Genomic DNA, 26,857 nt, shown 5'->3' with positions numbered 1-26,857 from the left:
ATCATGGCTGACCACATGTGAGAAAGGCGTAGGCTATCCTCGAGGTGTTTCTTAAGCGGCGATGTTCGTCCATACCCACGCAGCCCACGTTGAAACATTTTAGATTAGTGCCCTCAGATAACGCCGTGCATGTGCTCAGGGCCGTATGTTACGAGCGAGAAATTGGCAACGATCTAGACTTCCTTTCATTTGATCCCCGACAATCCATATTAATGGACACGCGTGTAAACGCGTGCCACGGGTGTCGGAAATTTTGCAATAATGATTTTTTCTTTTTCTTTTTTTTTTAACAGGGCGGACAGATTACATTTTAGAATTGATAACCGGATACGAACTAGGATATTGCTATTTTCGGGGAGGTTGGTAGGAGGATGATATCGGTCGAGCATATCGGGACATAACTCTTTCGATGGATTTCGCGGCGATAATTTATACGAGGACAAATCGATCGATGTCTTTTTATATCGCTCCGTGGGTTGAACGGTTTGTTAAATTGTTTAGCCGTGGTAATAGGATTTCTGTTATCGTATCGATCTGCTAGATCGATCTGCTTTTTCCTTTTTTAACAACATGAAGTTCCAGGGAAGAAAAATATTCGTTTGATACAATATTCTATAAGCGAAAATTGAAGGATATATGTATGTGTGTTTTTGGGACTTTTTTTAATAGATTATCATATGTTTAACATGATGTTAAAATATTTAAAAAGAAATATAAAATTTGACAGATTTCAATAATTGTAGATTTGTAAAGAAACGATTCGATATTATTAATGTTTTCTTTTTTTACAAAACAAATGTAAATTATTAGGTATATATATATATTATTTCTAATTATACTTTCTTTTCAAATTATATTTTTTATCCTGATCAATACTCATTAAATGCCATTAAGATCAAATTTACATAATTTCCAAGAATCGTATCGTGATCAAATAATTGATAAAAGAAACAACAAAAATAAAACGAATACGCAAATTATTTCCACTGTACATTTTACGATAAAAGCTTGGTAATACCGATAGAATACAGGATGGGTCTATGGTAGCAACTGCATAGAATGCTTTTTGTCGAGCTCAAGGCCTCGACGAGATGTGAATGAATCTAGAACCTGTTCCCCTCTGCTTCTTCTTAGGTGTATTCCACCTTCTTTTAGAAGTCAGGAACGGGCAATAGGCTCGTTGAAAGCTGCCTTAGAACCGGGTTGAATCGAGTTTGTTACACGGCCTGAAATATAATCCACTTCACGTGCATTGTCCATCGAGTAATCCTTTTTCTTCCGTTTAACCTTCTTTTCGATGGTACTCCTGAAATGTTGACCGAAATGATGATTCGCATGATCTGACAATTTTTCAAGTGGGACATTCTCGAGAACACTTAAGTTAAGAATGAACATAAAATTTTGCAAACTGTTACGAAATAACTAGTCACTTTTCACGAAAGAAACTTTTTAAACGAAGCAAAATCTAAAAATTTAAAAGAGAAAATAAATGAAAATTACATAAAATTTGAATGTATTACATTTGATATTTGATAATTTGAAAAAGCAATTGTATTTTTTGAACGGAAAAGAATAATTTTTGTTTGTATTATTATTATTTACTTATTATATAATTATTAATATTAATTTTTTTAATAATGTGCATTATATTTTTTTAAATTAATTTAAATTACTATTTCCTTTGAAAGATATATAAAAAATATATCTTATTTTTAAATTTAGTAATTATATTCATAATATAAGGAAGCTATGATTAATATTTTTCCAGAATTATTAATAGAGCAGGATGTGTGATAATTTATTCATTTCCTAAAAATGATCCTTATTAAGTTTAAGAAACACTGCTATAATCAAAACTATTGAATCTCATTTATATCCCAATAAGGAATAAAATATAAAATCAAATAATATTTCATACGGAAGATATTATACATAAAGCCAATATATTTTATAATCGAAACTAAACGTAATTCAATTCATAATTTGCCTCCAATATATAACATAAGTCAAGTTAATAAAAAAAAAATCCGAAGGGAAAAAATATCAGAAATCGAAAGGATATGACTAGAAATAGAGAAAAAAAGAAAAAAGAACATTTGACAGAGAGTGCAGATGATTTATACCACCCTGATTCCCATCAAACGAAACACTATTCGCGAATACCTACTATACTACGTACAAGGCCCTCAATATTCTTCATCTTTGCCACTATTCCCCACCCCAGAGCCCACGTGCATCGGCGCGTAGGCAACCCCGGCGTTACTCGTGATGTCGCTTCGCTCGCCAGTTTCGACAGAGTCGTGCCGGTGATCGTTTGTTTGATTCGATCGCTTGTCGATCGATACTATATTAATGATATATTGCGTGAATCGGCGTCGAAATCATAATAAATCTTCGATCGAATACGTTCTCGAGAGTTTATAATATTTTATGTGAAGTTGATAAAAGTTTTTCCTTCAATCAGCATGGGCTTCGCGCCACTGCGTGACTCTTGATCTTCTTTCTTCCTATTATGCATTTGAGAAACATCTAGCCAGAGGTAAGTTTTCTCCTTGTTATGATTTTTTTATTAATATTCTTTGAAAGTAATTTATTCAGAAAGTAGAATTTTGAAAATGTTTTGTGAAAATTTGATATTTATCGATGTCTTATTCGTTTCTTTGTATTCGTTAAATTAAATAGATTTATCGATATGGTATAAAATATAATTAAAGAAATTTAATAGTAGTATGAGGAGGTTAATTTTTCTTCGCTTGTCTAAATTTGTGACTCGGATATTTGGAATGTTACTTTATTAAGATGCCATGTTTTAAATCTTTTTATATGCTATTTGGCTCGAGTTCAGAAATTTTATATCGATGTTTATACAAAGTATAGAGTTCGACATCAATTAAAGTTAAAAGGATGGGATTTTGTCGTTTTCGTTTTGTTTGAATTTTCGAGGTTAGGTTAAGAAAGTTTTAGTTTCTTGGTTAATGGTATCATAAATCTTTCTCTTTTAAGAGAGAGCTTTCTCGAAGAGACATTCTAAATACGGATCCTTTTTAGAGATTTATTATAGTAGATTTTCATGGAATAATGCTTCTTTTGTTTTTTGTTCCATTGCTTAGAAAAGTTTCGCTTAGCAACCGCGGTTTCTTTGTCAACTCGTGGTCAATTAGCAAAACATTCGCGAAACGCGATTCATTTCATTTCTATGATTTTGACGTTTTTCGTCTTTTGATACAATTATCGATCCATGGAAACGTTTTATGTAATTTCTATTTACATAAATTGTTATCGAAGAATTATTTCTTGTTTTGTGATTTGTTTACATGAAATGAAATATTTCATGACAGCTGACCTTGTAATCGTCAAAATAAAATTTGGAATTCATTGGACGGATTTACATGTAAATTCTTATTTTGCTATAATTTAATATTTTGATAATTTAAAATTTTAGCGGAATATTGAACAATTTAGAAATAAATCTCCAGTGTCCTTTTTCGAAACGATTCTGATAAATGTATTAAGTTAATAAATTATTATTAAAATAAGTAGAATATGTATATCTAAACGATTTTCTTAAATATTCGTAATAATAAATAATAAATATTTATATTCAAATGTCACATTTTATTTAATTTATAAAATATTTAGTAATTTTAATGATAAATATAAAAAAAACTTTTAAATAAGTAACTATTTAAATAAATATTATTTAATATTATTTAAATATAGATTTCGAATAGTAAATAAAAAATATTTTTTTTTTATTAATATTATATTTGGCGGATTGAAAATTTTTTCATATTAAATTTACAATTGTTATTTGTTGATAAATTTCTATTTGGCTAGATGTACAAATGCTAAGAATTAATAAATATTTACTTATTAGTTAATTATATTTATAATTAATTATAATTATTATAATTAAAATATTAATATTATGTGTTAAATATTCTGAATAAATACAACAATAATTCTTAATTATTTGCTTGGAAAGTGCACACAAATGCACTTCTGTATTTAGTTGGTAAATGTTTTAAAGATCGTTGATTTGGTAAATATGTCTAATACGGTATAAATTATGCAAATCCATACGTTTTGCATTTACAGACACATTTAATATGTCCGCGTCATTCGTAATCATCGTAATACTGACTATAAATCATAGATGAATTTTCTTTCGTGGAATGAATATAAGGAATCGTCGAAAACAAACTTGAATTATTAGCTATTCATCCTTTAGAAATTACTCTTATAAATTATTTCAGTGATAATATTACTAACCAGCATTTAATCATTTATAATAATAATAATAAAATATATAATAATATATAATAATAAAAAATAATAATAATAATAATATATCAAAGGAAAAACATTTCTTTCTAGCAACTACGTATAAAAAAATTTTACAAGATCTAAAATTTTAACTTATTCAAAAAAATATTTTGCATTAACATTTATATGTATGTATGTATGTATTTATATGTATATACATTTTTTGCTAATTGTTTATTATATATAAATTTTTTCAATTAATAGTTAATTAATTTTTCTAAACTCTAAAACTCTAATCGAATATTTAATATGTTTAATTAATTCTAGATAATATATTCATCATTTAACTTTTGAAAATTTTTATGTATGAATCGAAAACTTTATTTTATTTTTAATACGTTGCTGAACATCGTTGCTTAGATCGATTCCATTTAAATGTTAGACAGGTATAAGGTTGCTTATGTAGCCAACAATAAGAGGCAATTTGTATCTACAAAAATGACGTATAATGGACGGTTTTAACCAAAGGGACAGGGGGAATATTTTTTATGTTCGAAATGCAAAAGGACAAGGTGTTAACGATAATTGCATTGTGCAACTGCTGATCTTATTGTTAGAGCGCTAACTCTGATATCATGTGATACGTTCCCCTTGTATGGGCGTTAATGATGGTCGACCCCTTTCTTCATCCATTCTTAACTTAAATCGACTAGTCACAAGCGACTAGAGATTGCAATCCTCGTTTCCATATTTGATTCTTATTGTCCTGCGCTTTTAACTACTTATCATATTTATCCTCTTCAGTATGCTCTGCATTAATGAGGTTCGGATATCTTTCAAGGTATCTATTGTTCAAACTCATTAATGCAGAATTTATCTTTTGTTAAAAATTGGAATTTTATTAGGATTTGATTATTGGATTTTTATTTCTATGAGTATCTATGAGTATCTATCTTGTCCAATATTTTTTAGATTTCATGTTTTGAACTCATTTTAATTATATATTATAACTAATATTATTTAATTTCATTATATAGAATATATATAATATAATATAATTATTTAATTTAAAGTTAAATAAATAATAAATCTATTGATACATGATATCATATTGCTATTATAATATTATAAAAGAAACGATGTAAAAAAAAATTCTTCGTGAATTCAGGCTTCTCTTGTAAAATCGAACTAATATTCCTGGTGAAATTTTATGAATACTATTAATTCTCTTGCATAATAATAAATACCAATAAATAAATTTCATTTTTAGATTATACGCAATAATAAATGATTTCAATTTCTAAAATTATGTCATAAAATTCATCAAACTATAACTAAGTGTAGATTCTAAACCCATTTTATTAAAATTATTTTAATTGATAAATTGTTATGCAAATCTACATATTTTTCCAATATTTTCCAATATTTTTAATTTATTAAATATCTAATTTAATTATTGAACTCTTCTTCAATTTTTATCCTTTGACACGTGTAATTCGTTACTTTCTCTAAATCTTTTCAATCTTTTCTCGCGCAAAGATTCTTTAATCCTCATTAATCACTATCTATATATCTAAAAAAAATGTTCCTTCTAATAAACTTCCTTCTAAGTCTAACTTCCTCTAATAATTTTCTATGCTACCTTGTTCATGCATCGCAAACACGATTAGAACCCCTCGTAATGAAAAAAAAAGGGGACATCAGGATCGTTGGTATTGATGCAGGTTATCGTATACCTGTAGCGCGAAAGGGGTAGGTTTCGCCAGGGAACCTGAACTCACCTGGGTAGATTTGTCGATCGATGACGTCACCCTCGACGAAACAGCCACTCCTGTATGTATCTACCTGCGCTCGTGTACGCGTGTTCGATGCTCGTGAATAAAAAAGGACAAAACGGTGGACGGGAAAGAAGAGGCACGGCGAAGGCAACCAATCGGGCAACGAACTCTCCGCTAGCTGATACACAGCTCTTTCTCTTCGTCTTATCTCGCTCTCGCGCACTTCATACACCTCCTCTCATCTTCCTCTTTGTCCTCCCCCTTCGTCGTGACTCCTCGATTCCGCGACTCGACCCGTCTCAGTCGCACCCATCTACCTCCGCCTCGCCTCGCCTTGCCTCCCTTCCTCGACCCCCTTCTTCGTCCCGGAGGATCTAATCTCGCGATCTCTATCTGACCTTCCTCTCTTCTCGCCGTGAACGTGTGTCATCCGGGCCCTAGATAACAAGGAGCAAATGAGAAGTTATCGCAGGTGCTCGTGGCGTTAATAAAATAAAAATAAAAATAAAAAAAAAAAGAAAAAAAAGAATTGGTTGCCTAGATGCGTCAGGCTTTGGTCACGTTTGGATGGGGATGGATTTAGCGGTGATAAAAAGGGATATTTTAATTGCTCATGCAAACGTTTATTGGCAAAGTTTTATGGGGATTGTTATACGGACAATAACGGAAGTAGATATCGTGCACTGGGGTTCATCGAAAGATGCTATTGATTTTGGCGCTAATTTGTTGAGCAAATTAATTATTCTGTTGATTTATATCGAATCTAATATATTATTTTTTTTCTTTTTGTTTTTTTTTACTTAATTTTGAACATATGGAATTTATTTTATCATGTTACATAGAATATTTTTTATGTAAAATATATTAGCATTTAATAATGCAATTAGATTTACTTATCCGTTAAATTATATCTATTGTGGAAGTTAAAAAGAAATTTTATTAAGAAATTAAACAGCGTTGAATGCTAATGTATGTATCATTCCGGAAGTGGAGATATTCAATATTTAAATATTAATGGATTAATAAAATATTTTTTTCATTGAATTTATACAAGATGCTGCTAAAATTTTTCTAGATTTTATTATCAAAAAATATAAGATTGCTGCTATTTCCAATTAGAATATTTCCTTTGTACAAATCCTATAATTTCAATAATTACATAATTAATATTTCTATTCATTCGCAAGATATGCACATCTCTCACGAAAATATTAACGTTATAATACAATAAGTTACGCTCATCAACGTGGAGGTTGCGTTTTAGGTCCGCAGAAGAAATTACGAGTAACGTTAGCGGTTAGACGATAACGGATGAAATTAAGCGGAATAAAGAAACGTATAATTATGCGGCATATTATGAAAAGCATGCGTTTCGAAAATATTTTCAAGAAGACCCAAGCCTCTTTCAAACTTTCGTCAGATGCTGTAATACATGCTCTTTATCCGTTAAATCTCGGTCGTGCGATCCTCGCATAATTAACGAGTAAACTAATTATACAGTTCTACGAACGTTTTAATGCAGTGTAACATTCTAATTATACGCTTTTCGCGAGTAAACATTTGTGATTTCATTTCTTTGTTCCTTGAATATTATCGTTGCCTTTTTCTTTTTTTAGCACGATTCCCGTTATTAGTTTCAAACTAACTTCTTTTACGTAAACGCGAAGAAGAAAACAAAGAAAGCATTTCTGTTCAATATTAACTATCCGTGGAACTTTATCCAATGTTCCATTTTAAATATTATATTTTTATCAGATTTTCCATTACACTTCATCACATTCAATCGATAAATTTCTATTCATTAAATGCTCAACATCGAGCTATATTAATAACGATAATAGCTGATCAAATTATTAATCTAAACATTATGATCCACTTGATAAAATTACTAGAGCATCTCTTATGATTAATCATGAATTCCAAGATAAGACCAGAATTATGATATCCATTCGGAATAATGGGTCGATCCATTAAAAAAAGTAAGATCGTGCCATTTTAGCTGGAAGCAACATAGCTGAACGGTATACATTAATCGTTTCTCCTCGCGAGCATATTTAATGCGTCTCCTTAATTGCATATGCACAAAGCAATCATTAGCGCGAAACGATATAATTATGATACGTCCCTAGGGTAAATTTTATTCGTGTAAGGGCAGATATTCGTGTCCACAGAGCACGTGTCATGAGTTTGTGAGTTGCTCTTTTGCAAATAAAATTATCCATTCGCTCGTTGTAACTTTTCTTTCCCATTTGTCGTGGTCTGAATAAACCGTTTTGAAATGTTACACGAGTAGTAAGTAATGCTAAGAATATTGAAGAAAGGGCGTTCATGAATGTGTGACTTGAAAAATATTAAATTTAAACTTATTAAAAATAAAATATTAAATGTTAAACTTCGATGAATTATTATTTCATACATCTTTAATTTCTACGTTTAATACGAAAAACATTTAACTTTAGATATAGATACAATTATAGTTTTTCAAATATACATAGATTAATATTCCACATAATTCGACTTCTAGTGTTAAAATATTAGAACATTATTATATAATTGAATTTGTTATATGGTGATATAATGATAATATGTTACAGTTGTATATATTCGTATATATTCGTTAATATATGTATAATAGCTTGGTTAATTGTCTAAATATGTTATTCCTTAAAAGATTTACATTACATTTGAGATACCATTTGAGAACTTCGTTAAAAATGGAGCACAATGGTACAATGGAAGCTAGGTTAATGATTTCAAGTAGGATGTAATTAGTGCGTGATTCTATTATAACGATTCACCCGTAATGTGTACTATTCTACTATTTATTAAAATTTTAAATCGTGATCAATGGATGGAATTAAATGATAGAGAAAACGTACTATTTTGAATAACAGATGTTTCCAACGTATATATACATCGTATATATCTGTGTATGTATATAGTTACGTATGTGTTTTCTTGTGTAATATACATTAATGACATATAATAAAACAAAAAAGTACTAAAACAATATCATTTTTGTTTTATATGTTACAGATCGCAGTTATTTCTAATATTTTAGGAATGAATAACGATAAGGTATATATACATTAGGTTAAGTACTTATTTTTATATACATATGTATATATATGATTTTGTTTCAATAACTGTCCATTATTTTTTCGAAAATAATTTAAATCTTTCATAATAATTCTTGAGTTTTTTGGCTGTATATGAAATTTTATATATAAACATTTTATTTTTTATTTTTTATTGCAAAATATTTAAAAAAATATGAATAATAAAGTAGATATTAATCTATAAATTTGCATCTTTCCTTTGATGAAATAAACTTTGATGAATAATATCATACTATGATATTATTAAAAGAATATATTACTATACAGGTTCAATTTATAAGATTAACCTGTAACAAAATTTTATAATATATTCTAATTCGAAAATTATATATGCATCCAATCGAATAATAATGGAAGTTGTCTTTTCCAATCGATATATAATTGCAAAAGAAACTTGGAAGCTCTTCAAAAAAGTTTTCCATCAAGGACCACTTGACCGTATATACCTGCCCTTTCGGTCATGGGAACCTGCCCTTCTGAAGTTGATGGCTAGGGTTTCCAGTTCACTATAGAACAGATGTCGATTGTCCTTCCTCTTTGTCGTTCCTGCACATTGTGCACACTTTACTTACGTTTCCTATGATTCTCCCACGCTGAACGTATTGTACCTCTTGTTTTCCTTTCTTTTTTTCTTTTTTTTCTTTTCTTTTTTTCTTCTTTTTCCATCAACATTTGCCTCGAATCGATTCATCGTATTTTCAAACACGCACTAGGTTTGGATTTTATCAAACAAGATTGTATTTATGCGATGATTGATGATTGTCGCGTGACAATCGCGTAGATTACGCGAGGATAATGCGATGATATTGCCGTGTATAATTGGTATTTTCACGAACGTGACGTGAAAATACCTGTTTTAGCGATGTTATTTTATTTTGCGAGAATTCTATTAATATAATTCATAATTTATTATTTTATTTTTGAATAATTTATTATTCCGTTAGAAAAAAATAGTTTTTTTTAATCGAATGCTGTGTTGATTTCGGATGTTTTGATAAATATTATTTTTTAATTCAATGAATTATCTAACATGTTTATGTATATTTTTAATTTCTTATGAAAATTATGAGAATTTTGATTTTTATAAATGACGCTTATTTTTACGTAATTATGAGAAGGAAGAGAATTTATTTGTTATTATTACAAATGGAAGTCGTGTTTAATTTACATATCGTTATTCCTTGTATACATGCTTTTTTTTTTTACTTAACTTTTACTTCCTTTCAGTCGATAAATTATTCGAGAAATTCAATCATCTATTATTGATTAATTCTAGACACATCTAATTCGAATGTTCGATCACTTCCGGTTTCATAGAGATCAGAGACACGCGATAACAATGACTCCAATGATACCGCGTGGATCGCTTTCTGCGTAATATTTTACATACATAGGTATAAGTTCACACCAGCCGCGTTAATTCTCGCAGGCTAAGCACGTCTCATCTACAATTTCCGCGATTCTCCCACGTTCGAACGAACATTGTTCGTTCTTGAAGTTCTCGGGACAAGGCGAACAACCATATCCTGGTCCGTGAGTTTGCATAAATCTACCAGCGTTTATCCTGAAGCATATCCTGAAGAGGTGTACAAGAAGAGATTTTAAGAAGTCTAATATTAATTTTTTAATAAACTTTTACAGAGTTTTTATATAGAATTTAATATAATAATTATCTATTTCATTGATTTTAAAAATTTCATAAATCCATCCATCCAATATATTAGATCTATTTTTGTATAAAATATCATTAAAAATAATTGTATTATTAAAAAAAAATGTATTATTCTTTGGAACCTTTACAATAAACAAAATTCAAAAATTATCAAAATTTTTGTTTTCAACATCTCTTTCTGGATATGTTTATATAAGAATGTACTGATTGTTCGATATAAAGACATTCGCTATCAGGAATTTCGAATGGAGGAGAATTTTCGTCGTTGTAAACACGTCTTTATTCTCTGTTCTTGATTTCCTTCAACGATCAGTGATAGTAATTTCTTCATCTCTTTCTAACGCCTCTTCTTCTCGTGAAATCTATACTCAATTTGCATGTATTATTCCATGGAAATGGAGTATCCAATGGATGTCGTATACCAAGTCGCCAATCTTTGTCCAACAACGGATAAAAGCGTGATTTCATGCTGGATATTTTTATCGAGCAAACTTGTGTAGAAAATCGAGCACTCGAATTAAGTATTATGCGTTTAAGATACAGAAATGATATAAATGATATTGTGTAAGATAAATATAGAAATTCATTAATTTATAAAATTTCAATTTTTGTAAGATATGATATAGAAATAAAATTATATACAGAAGTCTTTTATAGAAGAGTTTATCTTTAGAAAAGTTTCTTTAAACTTCATAGAATTTTGGTTTACTATTATTATTTAGAATATTTTGAAATTGAATCTTGTTTTCAATATTATTGCAAAATAATGATAAAAGAAAAATGTTGTGAAGAACAAAGAAGAATTGATATTAGTCTCTAATAGCAATTGCTCCTTTATCAAAGTTTCGTATATTTATATAATTTTTCATTATAATTATTATAATTTCATTATAATTTCATTATAATCGTGACTTATAAATAATTATTTGCAACTCTTAAAACGAAATTATTTATTTAATGACTTAACAAAAAATTAAAAAACTTTTATACCTTGCCTTAATTCCATTACCAGCCTCTTTCATTTTCGATCTAGTTTACCTTCTCAATTAATACCTAGCATCGTCTCGCAGAAATACAACATTCTTTCTCGTATGTTGCATAAATATCACGACGATAATCCGGTTAAACAGCAGGGACAAGTTGTGCCTTTTAGATCGTGGCACGATTCTCATCGAGGCGAATGATCGCATTAGATTTGGTTCATTTAAAGTGGAATGTAAGTCTGTTGATGAAAATTCTCACCGGTTCAGGTCTGTCTTTCTGCCTGTTTGTTACACATTTACGTTCTTCTTCATAAAAAAAAAAAAAAAGAAAAGAAAGAAAGAAAAACCACGTTCCACGTTCCTGGAATACATTCTCCAACCGTTCATTCAACGTCTTATACCTCGCGGAGGAATCGGTTAAGAGGTAAGAAATTGTAATTATCGCCGACTACTACGAACGATTGCACAAACATTCTGTTGCCACTGTTGCTTACTAACGAGGAACGTCCACCAGACGTGTTCGATTTCTGCGAAACTTTGTCTTGTAATATAAGGGGGATATAAGAGATGTGTAATAGTTACGCTCTTCTCTAGCCGATTACTACCGCTGCACAGAGTCGTATAGTCATTTTGAAGTCTTGTATTGCTGTCCTCGGTTGGAAGTTATCGAAGATAGGGGGAAGTTGAGGCTGGATATTTCAGAATATTCTTGAGAGGAATTTGTATGCGATAATTCTCTGTATGATTGAGAAAAATATGAAAAAAGTTTCGAAAAAAGGAGAAATAAATGGAAATGTTAAATGTCGATTCGAGGCATTATTGCCGATGGCATTTTCCAGTTTTCTTATTTTATTCTCTAACTACGAACGGAAAGTGTAGTAATTACGAATAGGTTCTTCGAATTGTTAAATTTATACGTGCTTTATAATGATTTGTGAATGTCTGATATTTTTTCAATCTATAGTTACATTAGTGAAATATTTTATTATAATTTCGTATGTATTCTATAGTAGATACTTATCGTTACGAATAAATATAGGTTTTGTTGATCACATAATCGGAAAATAAAAATTTGAAGATAAGTTATTAAATTTTTGTTTTTTAGAGATAAAATTGAATTAAAAATCGATTCGCAACGATTCATCTTATAATTCTATTGATACGTTCTTCAAACGTAAAATCCACTTCTTATACGATAATCCATATTTATCAAGCGTTCCTCACGGCGATTCCACTCGTCCAGAAGAACAACATTTTCACGTGTCGTGACTAAATTCAAAGAGGAGGACATAATCTTTTAACAAGAAAGAGACCTGTCAGAATCTCACGATCGGCAAATCCGCTTTCTACGCGAGTCGAATCGTTGGCCGTGGGCCATGGAAATCCTTTCGAAAAGAGATACGTGAAGACGGTCAAGCCGAAACTTGCGAATCTATGTCAGACGACCAATGTTCTCGAGGACACTCGAGATATCTTATGGTTTTACTTTCTACAGTCGAAGGAAGCGATAAAAAAAAGAAGAAACGAATAAAAGATGTAAAAAAGAAAGAGAAAGAAGAGAAGATCGAAATATCGTGTCACCGATTTTCTTTTAAACTTTGCCTCGTGGACGATGACGAATCATCGAGTCATCGTTATAGCGATTCTTCGGGATCTTACACGGATGCAGTAACCGTATTTTAATATCGATGGTAATATGCAATAAAATGGAACCGGTTCTTTGAATTCGCAAAAGGAAAGATGCATTTTCTGGACTCGTCATCGTGCGTGTAAAGGTGTATTTGATTTTTGAAACAAATATGGAAGAGAAGATCGGTCGATTGTTTATATGTTTTGATGAAGCATTGCATAAATGACTATTTGCAATGAAATTTTGTTGAAAGAAGAGACGAATTTTTGGCTAGTGTCGAATATTTGCAGGAAAAATTGTTGACAAGTTGGGATGATACGATAATATTTATTCTTTTTAATTATAACATTTAATAGGAAAATTTTAAATTTGAAATTTAAAATAACATTACATTAAAAAAAAATTAGATACCGATCGAAAGTTCGATGGTATTTCGAAACAAATTATGGATGTTTATTAATCTCAGTGATCATTAACATTTTTATAGGTTATGAAAGTCGATCAGATAATGAAGCTATTTTCGTTGTATGCTCGACAATTAATAATAATTTACGTAAATTCTTTCAATTTTTCATTCAACTTTCTTTCAAGAAATGTTTTCAATATCAATATAGAATTTATCGAAAGTGTGTGAGCGAATATATCTATATTTAACATATATTTTGCATAAAAATTAGCACTATTTTTTAATCTTTATTAGCAAGAAACAATGATTCACGTCAGAATCACCCACATTTTACTGTTAGCTTACTCTCGCTAGTTTTAATAGTCAAGCTCCACCTGGAACGTGCAAACGTGCGTCGCTTTTAACCTCTTGCACCTCCATTTGTAGCCGAACGATGCAAGGTTAACCACGTATCCGAGCGGATGTTACGTGTAAAAATATTACCACTAACACACCCTTTCGATGAGCTTTCGCGCCTGTCCGCCGATCGAACCATTCACGAACGACTCCCCTCGACGAAAGCGAATTTATGGACGGTCGAAGAAAATTTTGTTCCTTCCTGTATGTGTGTGTGTATATATATATATATATATATATATATATATATATATATACATACGGTGGTTAAAATAATTGGAAAACGATATTATTTAATTAAATCGAATGTCGAATAACCAGATATTTTAAGAATATTTTTTTGATTATTTTTTTCACTGCAGATCAATTTTGATTCATAAGAAACCGCAACTCTTCATTTCTTCGTATAAGTTAAAAAAAATTTCTAAAAATAACGAAAAGATTAACCTGATATAATCCTGATATCAACGACTTTTACAAATTAGATGACTATCTTGAACACTATTTTGATAAGTTTCGAGTGTAAAAAAATTAGATTATTCAATGTTGATTTATCATGCGACGTGATAAATTAAAATTATCCTATTTGAAGGTTTTCTAACAATATAAATTCTCGTATGCTAATAAGTTGATTATCCGGTAGTAAAACATTACTTATTTAAATCGGTATGCAAATATCTTATTTTTAAATGATTTACACGTATCATTATATTACCACAATCACATTTATTTTCTTTTTTTTTAATCTAACAAAGCAAGCGACATACCCACGTGAAAAAAATAATTTAACGACCGATGTGTCTTTACACACAATGATTCCAATGCATTTAAATCCAACTATAAACTGATAATATTTACACGCTTGCGTCTATATTCATAAATCGCAAACAAGATCGATAAGATTCCCCCCAAGTATCAATGTCAACAGTAGACAGTGTATCTAAATTATCTCGATTCCATTCGAAGACGCAAAAGTGGGCCCGCACCCCGAATAACGAGAGACCGCAAAACCTAACCCATTAATTTAGATCGGCTCAACGTCATGCCGGTTAATAACTATTTCAATACTTTTGCTCGTGGATCGTTCTCGGCGCAGCTGTGATGGCCACGCGTCGTATTTCATATTTTACGGTGTATAACCGCGCGCACGTTCCATCCATCCACCCCGAATGGATTTTTATGTTCGTCGATAGATAGACCCGCGTATACACGGTTGCATCGAAGGCACGTCGAAAACACGTCGGGCGGAATAAAGTCCGGCTATGCGGCCGGCTGTAACTGTAATGCATCTCGGCATCACCTATGATCTCGCACCGTTACCTTGAAATAGGTGAGCAGCCAGTTGGTGGCCGTCTCTCGGCCTGTAAACCCAACCTGCAAACTCGAATCGCAAACTTTGCTCACCGTTGGACAAATAATAGATATGCACGGTATTTATTCGAGTTCTGATAATGTACACAATTCAATGCGGGGAAAATATATATATATATAAGATACTTGATTGCCAAATTCCGTTATAGTCGACCTCGAGGTTTTGTTGGGAATGGTTTTTTGAAATGCTATTCGAGTATACTCTTGGTTATCAAAATTTTTTTCAGTTTAGGATGAAGATAGTAATACGGCCAAAGAAAGAAAGAAATAGGTATCAGTATTTGTATTTACCTTAAACTAAAGAGAAATTATTCAGTTTCATGTTAACATGACAATTTGGAAAAATGCATAGTGAAATTCAAGGAAGATATTGGAATTTATGTATAAGTTATTTCGATTTAGAAAAGAATATTCTATGAGAATCTGTAACTTCTGAACATAAAATAACCATCCCCAATCTAAGACGAATCATATCTCGAATTCTCTAGAATTCATCAAGTATCATTCGAATCACACGACCGAAAAAGGGATACAATAATGTAATGGGAAAAAAAAAGAAGGAGAACAGGAAGGAAAAAAGGCGGTGAAGAGATGAAAGCTCGACGGGAAGCTGGCACGACACACGGGAAGCGAGCGTTTCCGGTATCCGGGGCGACATCCTGATGAATCTATTTCTGAAGGAGGCGTTCGAGGCCTGACTAGTGTAATGGAAGGGGGAGGGGGCGTGTGGAACGAAGTTTTTTCGGTGTAATGCACGGTCGTATGAATGAAAACCCGGGAAGAGAAGCCAGTCAGTCGGTGCATCGTGGTCGGGGCTTCGTTCTAGCTCGCTGGTTTTTCTCAAAGGAGACGCGTGGGTGGTGATTTTCTTCCTTTGTAATTCGATACCGTTTAATCGGTGCCTGTGCCCGGTTACGTTACGTGTTTCCATGGAATCGTGACGATCGAACCCTCGGTTTTATGGGAACGATCGTAAGTTCGATATACCAAGGGCGATTCGGGTGAAAGGATGTTCAGGGGATGGCTCGATGTTCTCGTTCTCGATCGTGGAAAGAATCGTGAGACAAGAGTGTTAAGACGGATGAAAGGATTTGGAAGATTTGGCATTACCTGTGAGATTTGGACGAAGACACGGATTAGGATGAAGGTATTTCTTTGATTTGTTTAATAATAAAATGAAGTTTTGATCGCAGTTGGATGTGTTGTTTTGTTTGAAGAGCTTACTGAGGGATTAAACTGAGAGGAATATTTTTTTTTCTCTTTTATATGTTTTGCAACTATATTCCTTTATTTTTAATAAAGGATGAGATATAAAGAAGTTCTTATAGTAGGTATTTATGTTTCTTGTATGATTGTGTTATTTAGGAAAGATTTTTAATTTCAATGTTTGTTTTATTTAAAGAGAACATGATTTTTATTACACGTATATTTTTATATACTATGTTGTAAAATATAAATTATATAAATATAAATTTTAGTATCTATATCTGTTATATTTAAGACAAATTTTTGTTGGTTTTAAATCTCATTATTTATAGATTAGTTTCATATTTCAAAAATCATCTGTGCTAAATATATCCATTTCGAGTTCTCTTTCCTTGATTATCCATAACTACAAACTACACTAGAAGTTTTTGCACGAATCAAGATTTACGTTCAAACGTCCGTATCAAATGAATCGGTGAATTTACCGCAATCAGAGGTCCCGTTTACGTACGTTTTATATCATAACCAATGCTTGTCCGAAAAAAAAAGACTATTAAACACCTTAATTCGACTGTGAAGAAGCGCAAAAAGATTTATAGCTCGCGCGCAAAAAATTATCTTTGGAATCTGAAACATCGTTTCACAATATTAAAATAATGACACGTTTTAAAAAGAAGCTATAACTTAAATGTCACTCAGCGAAAGTCACGAGAGAAATTTTATTAATATCCACTAATTGTCCATTGACTAGTTAAAAAGTATCATAATATGAGTCTCAAACTCGCCGAGAGAAAGTCGTTAATTTTTAATTTTCAATTAATTTAAAACTTACGAAGTTCGTTCGTAGATTAAATCATTCTAATGGTTTTTCTAAAGAAAATGATACTAAACATGAACTAACTTGCTACATAATTTCAAGGAAAGAACATTAAATTTTTATTTCTATTCAATCTTACTTATTCTCATATAATGAACTCAAAAGATGAATGAAAAAAAAATCTGTCCATAATTTTCACATTTCACAGATTCATGTAATGTGATAATTATCGAGGCAATACATAACTTCAATTCTAATACACTAATGAGGCTAATGATTTTTTAACGAAGATTCGAAAATTCGAATCTGTTACATGTACGAGAAGAGTATATTCTCTCGGTCGTTTTCACGCGAGCTCCTGTGCACGTTTCGTCTCGGAAAAACGCGTGCCATGACATGTGGCGTATGCGATATGCACTTATACGGCCGGCTCCGGACACACGTGGGCATACTACATGCACTTTTTTCCCTGTCTCCACACCCTGTTCCTTCTTCTCCAATCCCAGAACGTTCCATCGGCACTGACTACATCAGCGTTTCTCAACCGTTCGTATCACGATATACAAATGGTGTAAAATTTTTTTCAAAATTGAATATTGAAATCAATTGTCTGTATTGCGCAGGTTAAAACAATATTGCGCATATTGTGTAGTTTCGAACGTGTTCCGAATAGTTTGAGCAATATTGGAATTCATTGAATATTGTAGGATTGAGAAACGCTGTTCTATATATAACGGATGACATTTATCGAAAGTAATAGGAGAGTGAAATTGATGAAGGAAATGATGGAAACTTTTCATTGGGAATTTTTAACATGATGATTCGCAATCACGTAACCGTTACATGATAGTTTTTGTTAGAAGTTTCAGAATTTGTATCCAGTATGAATTATCTTTCTTTTCTTTTTTAAGCGTACTTAATTTACAATATTACAGTAATTAGGAGTGATTTAGAGCACGCAACATTGTGTTTAGAATACTTGAGGATTAAAGTACCTAATACTTAAAATAATTAGAGTTTAGAGCATCATAAAAATGATGATAATTCCTGAAGCGATTACCGCATAGGAATACATATTATTAAAATGCTATTCAATGTGTTAGTTAGGAAGAATTATATTATATTTCACCTAATTCTTAAGATTGTAGAAAATTTCTTAATTTCTAATTTTATAAAATTTCTTCGATTCGACGTAAATTTTCGATTTGAAAAATTGAATTGATGTAAGTTTATGTTATAATATATTATAATATATTGCCGCGATACGATTAAGGATTAAATCACGAAACTAACGACGCAATAATATACGAGGAATATTTTTAGGCAATGTGCAAAATAGATTGCGATAGAAATTCATCGTTCGTTTTAATGGTTCATAAATTCGTAAATCGCGTTGGTTTGAACGATGATATAAATAATAACGTTTTTTTTTACGTTCACTGTATCATTTAGTACATGAATCGGCGCGAATTTAATACCACGAGCAATCTTATAAACGATGAGAAGGTATATACAGTTTGTAATCTTAATGTTACTAATATACATTAATGTCGTAGTTTTTATTACTCATATTAATTCACGACGGTTATGATTAATAACCACGATAGAGTGTATCTTCCCCGTAATGATACGAGGTAATATGCCCGATATTCAATAGGGATCTTTTACTTGTGTTTAAACGCGTGATTCTCTTTAATATTTGTATCCTAGATACTATGCTTGTTTTTCACCAAATTTATTATTTTATCCAACGTTTCAAAGCGATTCAATAAAATTAATCAAATTATCTTAGATTCTCTGCCAAAGGAATTCCTGTTATGTGATTTTAATATTAAAGAACATGGGATGAAGAACCGATTTATATTTCTTTAAATTTCTTTCGATATAGATTTATCAAAATGATAATTAAATTTATAAGAAATTTAAATTAGAATTAATGAATTAATGAACGAGATTCATTTCTCTAAGAATAAACTAATTTACGACGGAAGATTATTAATAATATTCGCTCTTTCAAGACAGAAGAGAATACAATTAAAAAAGTGAGGATTTAGATATAATTGTTCATTGTATCGTGAACTGTGGATGAGAGTGAAGGATACATATTGTTACCAATCGTTCACCGCGGCGAAAGATACGGCGAGGAAATAGTGCATGGACGGTTGGTAGAATCTGAGAGGAAGGCCGTGGTCAAAGCGGTCGTTCGTTTTCGATATAAGATGGATGTAATTCGAAGCTGGGAACGGGTAACGCACGTTCAACCGTAAAGGCGTAACCGTGGTAGTGATAAAACTGGCGCGAGTAAAGGAGACTTCTCCTCTTTCGTTCGTAGACTGATAGTTGTCTGGTTGGAAAACGTTGCTAAACATCCTTGGAATGCTGGGAAAGTGATCGTGAGATGATTTTGCTGAACTTTACGCCTCTTCTTTTAAGTCCGATTTCAACGTTGGCCTTCTTTGATTTATCTCTTCCGCTTCTTCTTTTACTCTCCCGAAAAATTCCTCGAGTTCTTAGCTTTATTGAAATTATTATTATTATTATTATTATTCATATCAAGAGTATGATTCAGATTTCGTAGATGGAATTCATATCGATTCACAGTGAAACAAGATAATGATTATCGAAAAATTTTTAGTTGATTTTATCACTGATAAGTTTTATCTTGTACCCGATCTTTTAGATTTTTCTGTATTTAAAAATTATATAAAAATAATTTCAACAATTTCTACGATAATATATATTATAAATGTATAAATGTTAAATAAATTGTGTGAGAAAAACATTCAGATTCGATGTCGAATTGTGACTCGTTTTAATAATGTAATGAAACAATTGATAAAATATAATATCGATCATATATTCAGCCAATTTTAAGTTGTAATGTGCGATATTAACTCGTAATAAATATTGTTATATTTATATTTTTCACAAAAAAAAAGTATAAAAGTATTCGCTAGAATAAATTTGTTAAGTCAGATATTTTATGTGCAACAAGCTAATAGTTACTCGAAATGTAAATATTTGTTTGAATAACAAATCTGAATATTTTTAATTTTTTAAAAATGTTTACTGCTTGCTTTAGATTAATCGTGTTTTTAGTTGATGTTTTCTTCGAAAAGATTGACAATGAGACATCAAGTTTCGCGAATCTTATCTATTGTTACATTTAACTCTAATAAATATTAGATGTTTCCACAGTGCATTACATTTGCTCGATCATCATCTTTAACGAACAGTGAAGAAAATTATTCTTTTGTGGGTTGAAAGTATGCATTAAATTTTCTATTTTTCTTAACTCTGTATAAATTAATTTTATTGTAAAAAAAAAAAAATATAATTTTTGAGTTATCAAGAAATGATTGTTAAACTTCCAATATTGCAATATTTACTTTTCGCTATGTTAAATTATAACAATAACCATTGAGAAAGATATGATACGATTCATGAATTAAAAGAAACATGAAAGAAAACTGAACAGTGAGTTTCATTGGGTGATATCTATTTCAATGTGTCAATCTCAGTATCACCATTTTTTTTCCAGGCTATCGCGATGCGTCTGTTCAAGCGTCAGTCGTCTGATACAAGCCCTCAATTAGTTTCGGCCACACCATTATCTCATGATGGAGCATCGCCTCTGACAGTGGTAGAAGAAAATCTCGAACGTAGCAGTAAGAAGCCTCATAATGAAAACGATGGATTAAATCGAACATTGGTAAAAGAAAATGCGAATGAAACACTGAAACCGTCCTCGTCCACTATTTCAAATCGCAAAGGTAACAAATAAATTAAACTCACAAATTTATGAAACTGGTAATGTTTCCGTATCGTGTTTCAATAAATAATCTTAAATCCGAAAAATCTGGAACGCTAAAAAAAATTTGAAATGCATGATGTAGAGTTTCTATTGATAATGTTACAGTATTATTAGTATTGTGGAAAATTTAGTTTAACAAAAATGGAATAAATATATTTTTTATATCAAATACCTTTGATATTGAAATGATAATTTTTAGAAATTACAGATTTTCTTACTTTCCTCATTTTTCCTCGTACGATTCAAATTGATTGATTGACGATTGTAGAGTGAAAATTAACATTATCTGGTTTCACGTCACAGGAATTTCGACATGGGGCAGGAAAGTAGGTCGAAGATGGGATCAGCTGAAAAGATCAGACAGCTCCGAATTGCTTTCGGTTTCGGGCCGAAGGAGAAGGTGGAGTCCGAATCGGAAAGCTGGCACAACAGACGAAAAAGAAAACGTAAGTATGCTACTTTCTCATTTATTTTCTCGTCGTATCTTTCCTGACCTAATAAATAATTAGTACTTAACCAATTAATTTTTGTCGAATTATTCCTATTTTTTTCTCATGAAGAATAATTTGAAGGAAATTTCCCCATATTTAAATTTTATTATATTTTTATTACAGAAATCTTAATATTTTATTGTATTATTGCTATATATATAGCATATAGAAAGACAGAGATAAATAAATTGATATCAGATTTTCTTTGAATTCTGCAATTACTAAAAACATGCAAACAGATATTTTTGACAAAATTTATATTAATTTACGTTCAAACTGAAATATAATTATTATTTTCACAATATTAAATACTTTAATTCTGATATCTGTTTGTAATATATTAAGATACATGTAGATACTGTTAACCCCTTGATTATATTGTATACATACAAGGGCGAATATTACAAGACAAAATAGTATAAACAGTTAAAAAAAACTATTGTTATTAAGAATTATATTCTATATATTATTTATTTACATCTTCCTTCAATTTTAACCTTAGAAATCTGTTATAAATTTCAGGGTACCGGCGGTTTCTCGGAATTACCAAAGCCAAAGAGAATTTCCAGGGTGGAATCGTTACGAAATTTGTTCAGGAGCAGTGAGCGAAGCAGCGATATATCAGCAAGAAACGTGACGATACAAGAGGAGGACGTTACCTGTATCAGTCATTATCCAATGGAGAAAGCTTTGAGCGAGGGCGCCATAAAGAATGTATCCTTTTGTGATAGCAGCTCGGACGACAATCGAGCGGATCGTGGAACGATTCTTCTGGAGAAGAAGAAACAGCTGAGTCGTAGCATCCAGGACCTCCAGGAACAGCAACGTGTTTTAGATTATATCTTGAAGAATCAGGATATGCTTAAAACGCAGGAAGGAACAGCTTTTGCGAAGGAAACGTTAGACAAAATCAGAAGTACGAGTCCTAAGCGAAGAAATACGAGTCCTAAACGAAGTAATCAATCTACATCTGAGGCTGGCAAAAGCAGCGTTTCCACTCAGACTAAAGATTTTTTCAGTAATCAACTTAATAATATTAAGAAAAATTTGTTCAATGTTCGTGCGAGTAGCAGCGAATGCGACAGGTGAGATAGATGTTTCATGATTTCATATTCCTTGATTGATTGATTTTAAAGTTAAAGATATATTTATACGTTTATATTTAGATTTTATATTTAGATTATATTTTATTTACATGTTACTAATATACTTTCAATAATGAAATATACATTTAAGGATTGATAAATGGAAAAATCAAGATGTATTTTTGAAAACATTCATTTGCTATTAAAACAATAGTACAATATTTTTATCATAAAAAATAGTGGAATTCTTTTACATCTCTTTCATTTTCAGACCTGATAATCAGAGATCTTTCCCAACATTTGGCCTGGATGATCTGATGAGCAACCTACGATTAGCTTGCGATGAAAGTGGCTACGACTCTGACAGTACACGAGCTGGAGCTGATTCTCCAGATAGCGAGAAGTGTCCACCGATGTTAAAACCCCGTAGCTTTTCCATAACATCGGACGACTATCACGGCATCGACTTATCACTACCAGTCACTACCCCCATAAAGAAAGATGTGACAACAGAAACGGAGAAGAACGAGTCAGGTCCATCTTGTCTTGAAGACACTGTCGTAAACAATACTATGCTAAACGGGACGATAATAACAAACACAACCACGGTACCATCGGATGAAGAAGATACAGATAGCTGCGACGAGGATACGTTCGAAGGATTCGCGGAATATCAAATGAATTGTACTGTTCAGCAAACAAAATCCACTGTGAACACTTTGGAAAAATGCGATAGCGGCATATCAAGAGGATTCTCAGCGTCGTCGACTGGAAACTTAGATCAAAGAACATCTTCTGGAAGCAACGAGCTCATCAGGATATCGGATAAAAGATTGACAAAATCGGAGCATACGACCTCACTATTACAAGCGGTGAAATTGCAAAATTTACAAAAGGAGACCAAGTCTCAGATACCGGTCAAATGTAAAAGGTACAGCAATTCTAGCACCTTGTGTTTACTAGAGAATGCTGCATCCCCCTGCAAAGATAGTCCACCGGCGTCAAAAATATATTCGACGATCGTAAACAGTCCGTTGGAGTATTATAGTCCAAAGAGATCGCGTTCGAATTTGGAACCTGAAGGTCCCGAGATTGTAAATGCGAGGAATAAAATGAAGAAATCAGAGCCAGAGATTAAAATCGACCATCTAACGCCGATTTCAACTCCAGCTAAGACATTGGTACGTCGCGAGTTGAAGACCATGAAGTTGTCCGTAGAGAAGCCTGGCAGCCTTGGCATTTTCGTGGAAAGAAAAGAGGCTGTTAGACCTTTCTATGTGATTTCGAAGATGGACGTAAACGGAGAGGCGGCCAAGTCGAAGCAATTCAGAATCGGTGACGAGATCGTTCGAGTTTGTGGACGTAGGCTACGTGGGATGTCGCTCATCGAAGCTAGGAATGCTTTGAAAAATTGTTCAGGAACCGTAGAGCTTCAGATAGCTAGGGAGCCAACGTTCACTTTTGGCGAAGAAATAGGCGACACGTGGGGCGATATTCTGGTCCGCACTCGTAGCGACTCCGAGGTGTGGGCGTTGAAACAAGAGAAACCGGAAATCCCCATGAATAGTGTCGCTCGAGAAAAAGATTCTTCTCAATGTAAGGTAGTCTGTGTATCGATAAAGGATAGCAAGAATTTATCCACGAATTCGATGGAGAGAATGGAATGCGAGAGTGATCGTATCTTGAAGAAGGAATCCGGTCAAAAGATGACTGGTATGAGGAAGTTTCAGGTGGTGAGGAAACGAGCCACCAATCCTGTTTCCTGTCCACGTAGAGCTACCAGTTTGTCGATGGATTTGTTGACTATCACCTTGGAAAAGGGTGCCTCGAAAAAGTTGGGCTTTTCCATTGTTGGTGGATCGGATAGCAATAAAGGATCGATGGGTATTTTCGTGAAGGATATAATGGCCGGAGGACAAGCGGCTGAAGAAGGAACTTTAAAAGTGGGAGATGAGATTTTAGCAATCAATGGGATATCGATGGATGGATTGACTCACGCGAAGGCATTGCAAACTTTCAAAGCTGCCAAGGCTGGGAAGATGGTTCTTCACGTGGGTCGTAGAGACCCGACGCATAAACGGTTGGGTCACAGACGATAAAGAATATTGATGGTCTATAACTTTGGGTTAGTTCTGGTGCTTTGCTTTTTTAATCGTCTACTGCTATTGCTTTCTGCTTAAAATTCTCTTGCTTTCTTTTTTGGAATCTTTTTTCTTTCGGCAAATTTGTTGCTTTTAACAATGATGCATTTAGTTTAATAAGATAGTTTAAATGGATTGAATACTGATATAATTTACCATTAACTGCATCTTTTGGACCAATATTTTTATAAAATATTTGTTCAATAGTTAAAAGTATAGATTTAAAACTAACAGATTTGAAATCATCAATTTTTCCTATGAATTTGTATTTTATATTTCGATATATAAACCAGAAAATATTTATGTTACAGATATATCATTCAATCGAAATCGTACGATTGCCTGGACAAGCTAACAGAAACTGGAGACGAATGAAATTATATAGAAATTCGATAAATCAAACACGGAAAGTCATTAAAATTATATCATCATGTTTTGTTAAAGTAAACACGATCGAAGTATCGTTATATTTTTATTTCGTTCTTGCATTAAAGAATATGATGTATATATTTCGTACAATTTAAAGCACGTTATTACGTTTCACGATTATAATAATTGACTATAATAATTACTTATATTTTCAATGACTTTTTTTTTCCAACAAATGTAATATTTTTCCAACAATTAACAAAATCTTTCTAATTTCTAATCAATGATTCGTAATCAACGTGCAAATCCATTTTTTTGTATATTCGTTATATTCGCGTGATTCGAGATTAGATTTATGTTAATTAAATAATTTCTTTAAGATGATAATTGTGATATTGACTATTTTTATTAACTTTTGTATCAAACTATCGAGATAATAATTTCCCATCTATGAGTCTTCTTTGAAAAATTCGTGACTTGTAAACATTGTGTTTTCATTACGGTAAATTTATATCAATTATTTAAATAATCAAATGTTTCGTTTATTTGCAATATATGTAAAATTAAAAATGTGAAAACTCGTGCATAATTCGATATTATTCGTGTCAATGTCATAAGTATAATGAGTAATTAGCGAAATTATATTCGGTTTTCATTAAGAAGGACTGGTTTGTTTTAATATACTTTCATTTATTGTATCGTAGATCGGGATAATAATTAAAATAATAATTAAAAATAATAATTATAAAAGATAATTGTACATAGTCATATCCTGTTAGATATAACACGCTAACATGTTGGATTATGGCTGTTCGATTAAATGTAGCCCGGAATTAACTTATGTTTTGGTTTGGAAACATATGCTTGTTTAATACGAGCTACATACCAGTTCAAATGGAGATTTATTAACTGGGATGAGTACTCATCATTTACTCAAATATGTTGTAAGCGTAATATTTAGTTAATTAATAATTTTAAGCTACTGAGACTGACATATAGAATGTCTACCTGAAAAATGCTGTGATATTCATTATAGTCGCATTAGCTGATATCGTACAAACTGTATTTAAAAAATAAATTTGGTTTTGTTAATAAATGTACATACGTGGTTAATCTGCTTTAATTGTTTCATAATCTCTTAATCACTAATATTTATTTTTATGCGATTGAAAATAATAATAAATAATTATTTCTATTTTTCTTTTTAATTATTAGAAAAAAAAAATCATATAATTTTTATTTTTACTTTTACATAATACAGTATTAACAGAAAAATGTTAATATTCATTTATATTCATTCATATTAATGAAGA

The 26,857-nt window shown here is 31.5% G+C and overlaps 1 protein-coding gene across 5 annotated transcripts; it reads left to right on the top strand.

The window, feature by feature from the left end:
* The first annotated feature begins 2,276 nt into the window (after nucleotides 1-2,276).
* LOC107993254 (uncharacterized) lies at nucleotides 2,277-26,657 on the top strand. 5 transcript variants are annotated; one of them, XM_017049586.3, is made up of 7 exons: nucleotides 2,277-2,539; nucleotides 9,081-9,122; nucleotides 21,186-21,417; nucleotides 21,762-21,904; nucleotides 22,472-23,034; nucleotides 23,306-25,114; nucleotides 25,487-26,657. In XM_017049586.3, the coding sequence occupies exons 2-7, from the start codon at nucleotides 9,108-9,110 to the stop codon at nucleotides 25,548-25,550; spliced, it is 2,826 nt and encodes a 941-aa protein (XP_016905075.2). In that variant the 5' UTR covers nucleotides 2,277-2,539; nucleotides 9,081-9,107; the 3' UTR covers nucleotides 25,551-26,657. The 5 variants fall into 5 exon arrangements, with proteins under 5 accessions (XP_016905075.2, XP_016905076.2, XP_016905073.2 ...); XM_017049587.3 differs by lacking the exon at nucleotides 9,081-9,122 and having other exon boundaries at nucleotides 2,278-2,539; XM_017049584.3 differs by lacking the exons at nucleotides 2,277-2,539; nucleotides 9,081-9,122 and adding an exon at nucleotides 16,327-16,768.
* The last annotated feature ends 200 nt before the right edge of the window (nucleotides 26,658-26,857 follow it).

This window comes from Apis cerana, linkage group LG2 (genome assembly GCF_029169275.1).
Source record: "Apis cerana isolate GH-2021 linkage group LG2, AcerK_1.0, whole genome shotgun sequence".
Lineage (NCBI taxonomy): Eukaryota > Metazoa > Arthropoda > Insecta > Hymenoptera > Apidae > Apis > Apis cerana.
Note: the sequence above shows the minus strand (reverse complement) of the source record. Positions and strands in the feature narration are given on the sequence as shown.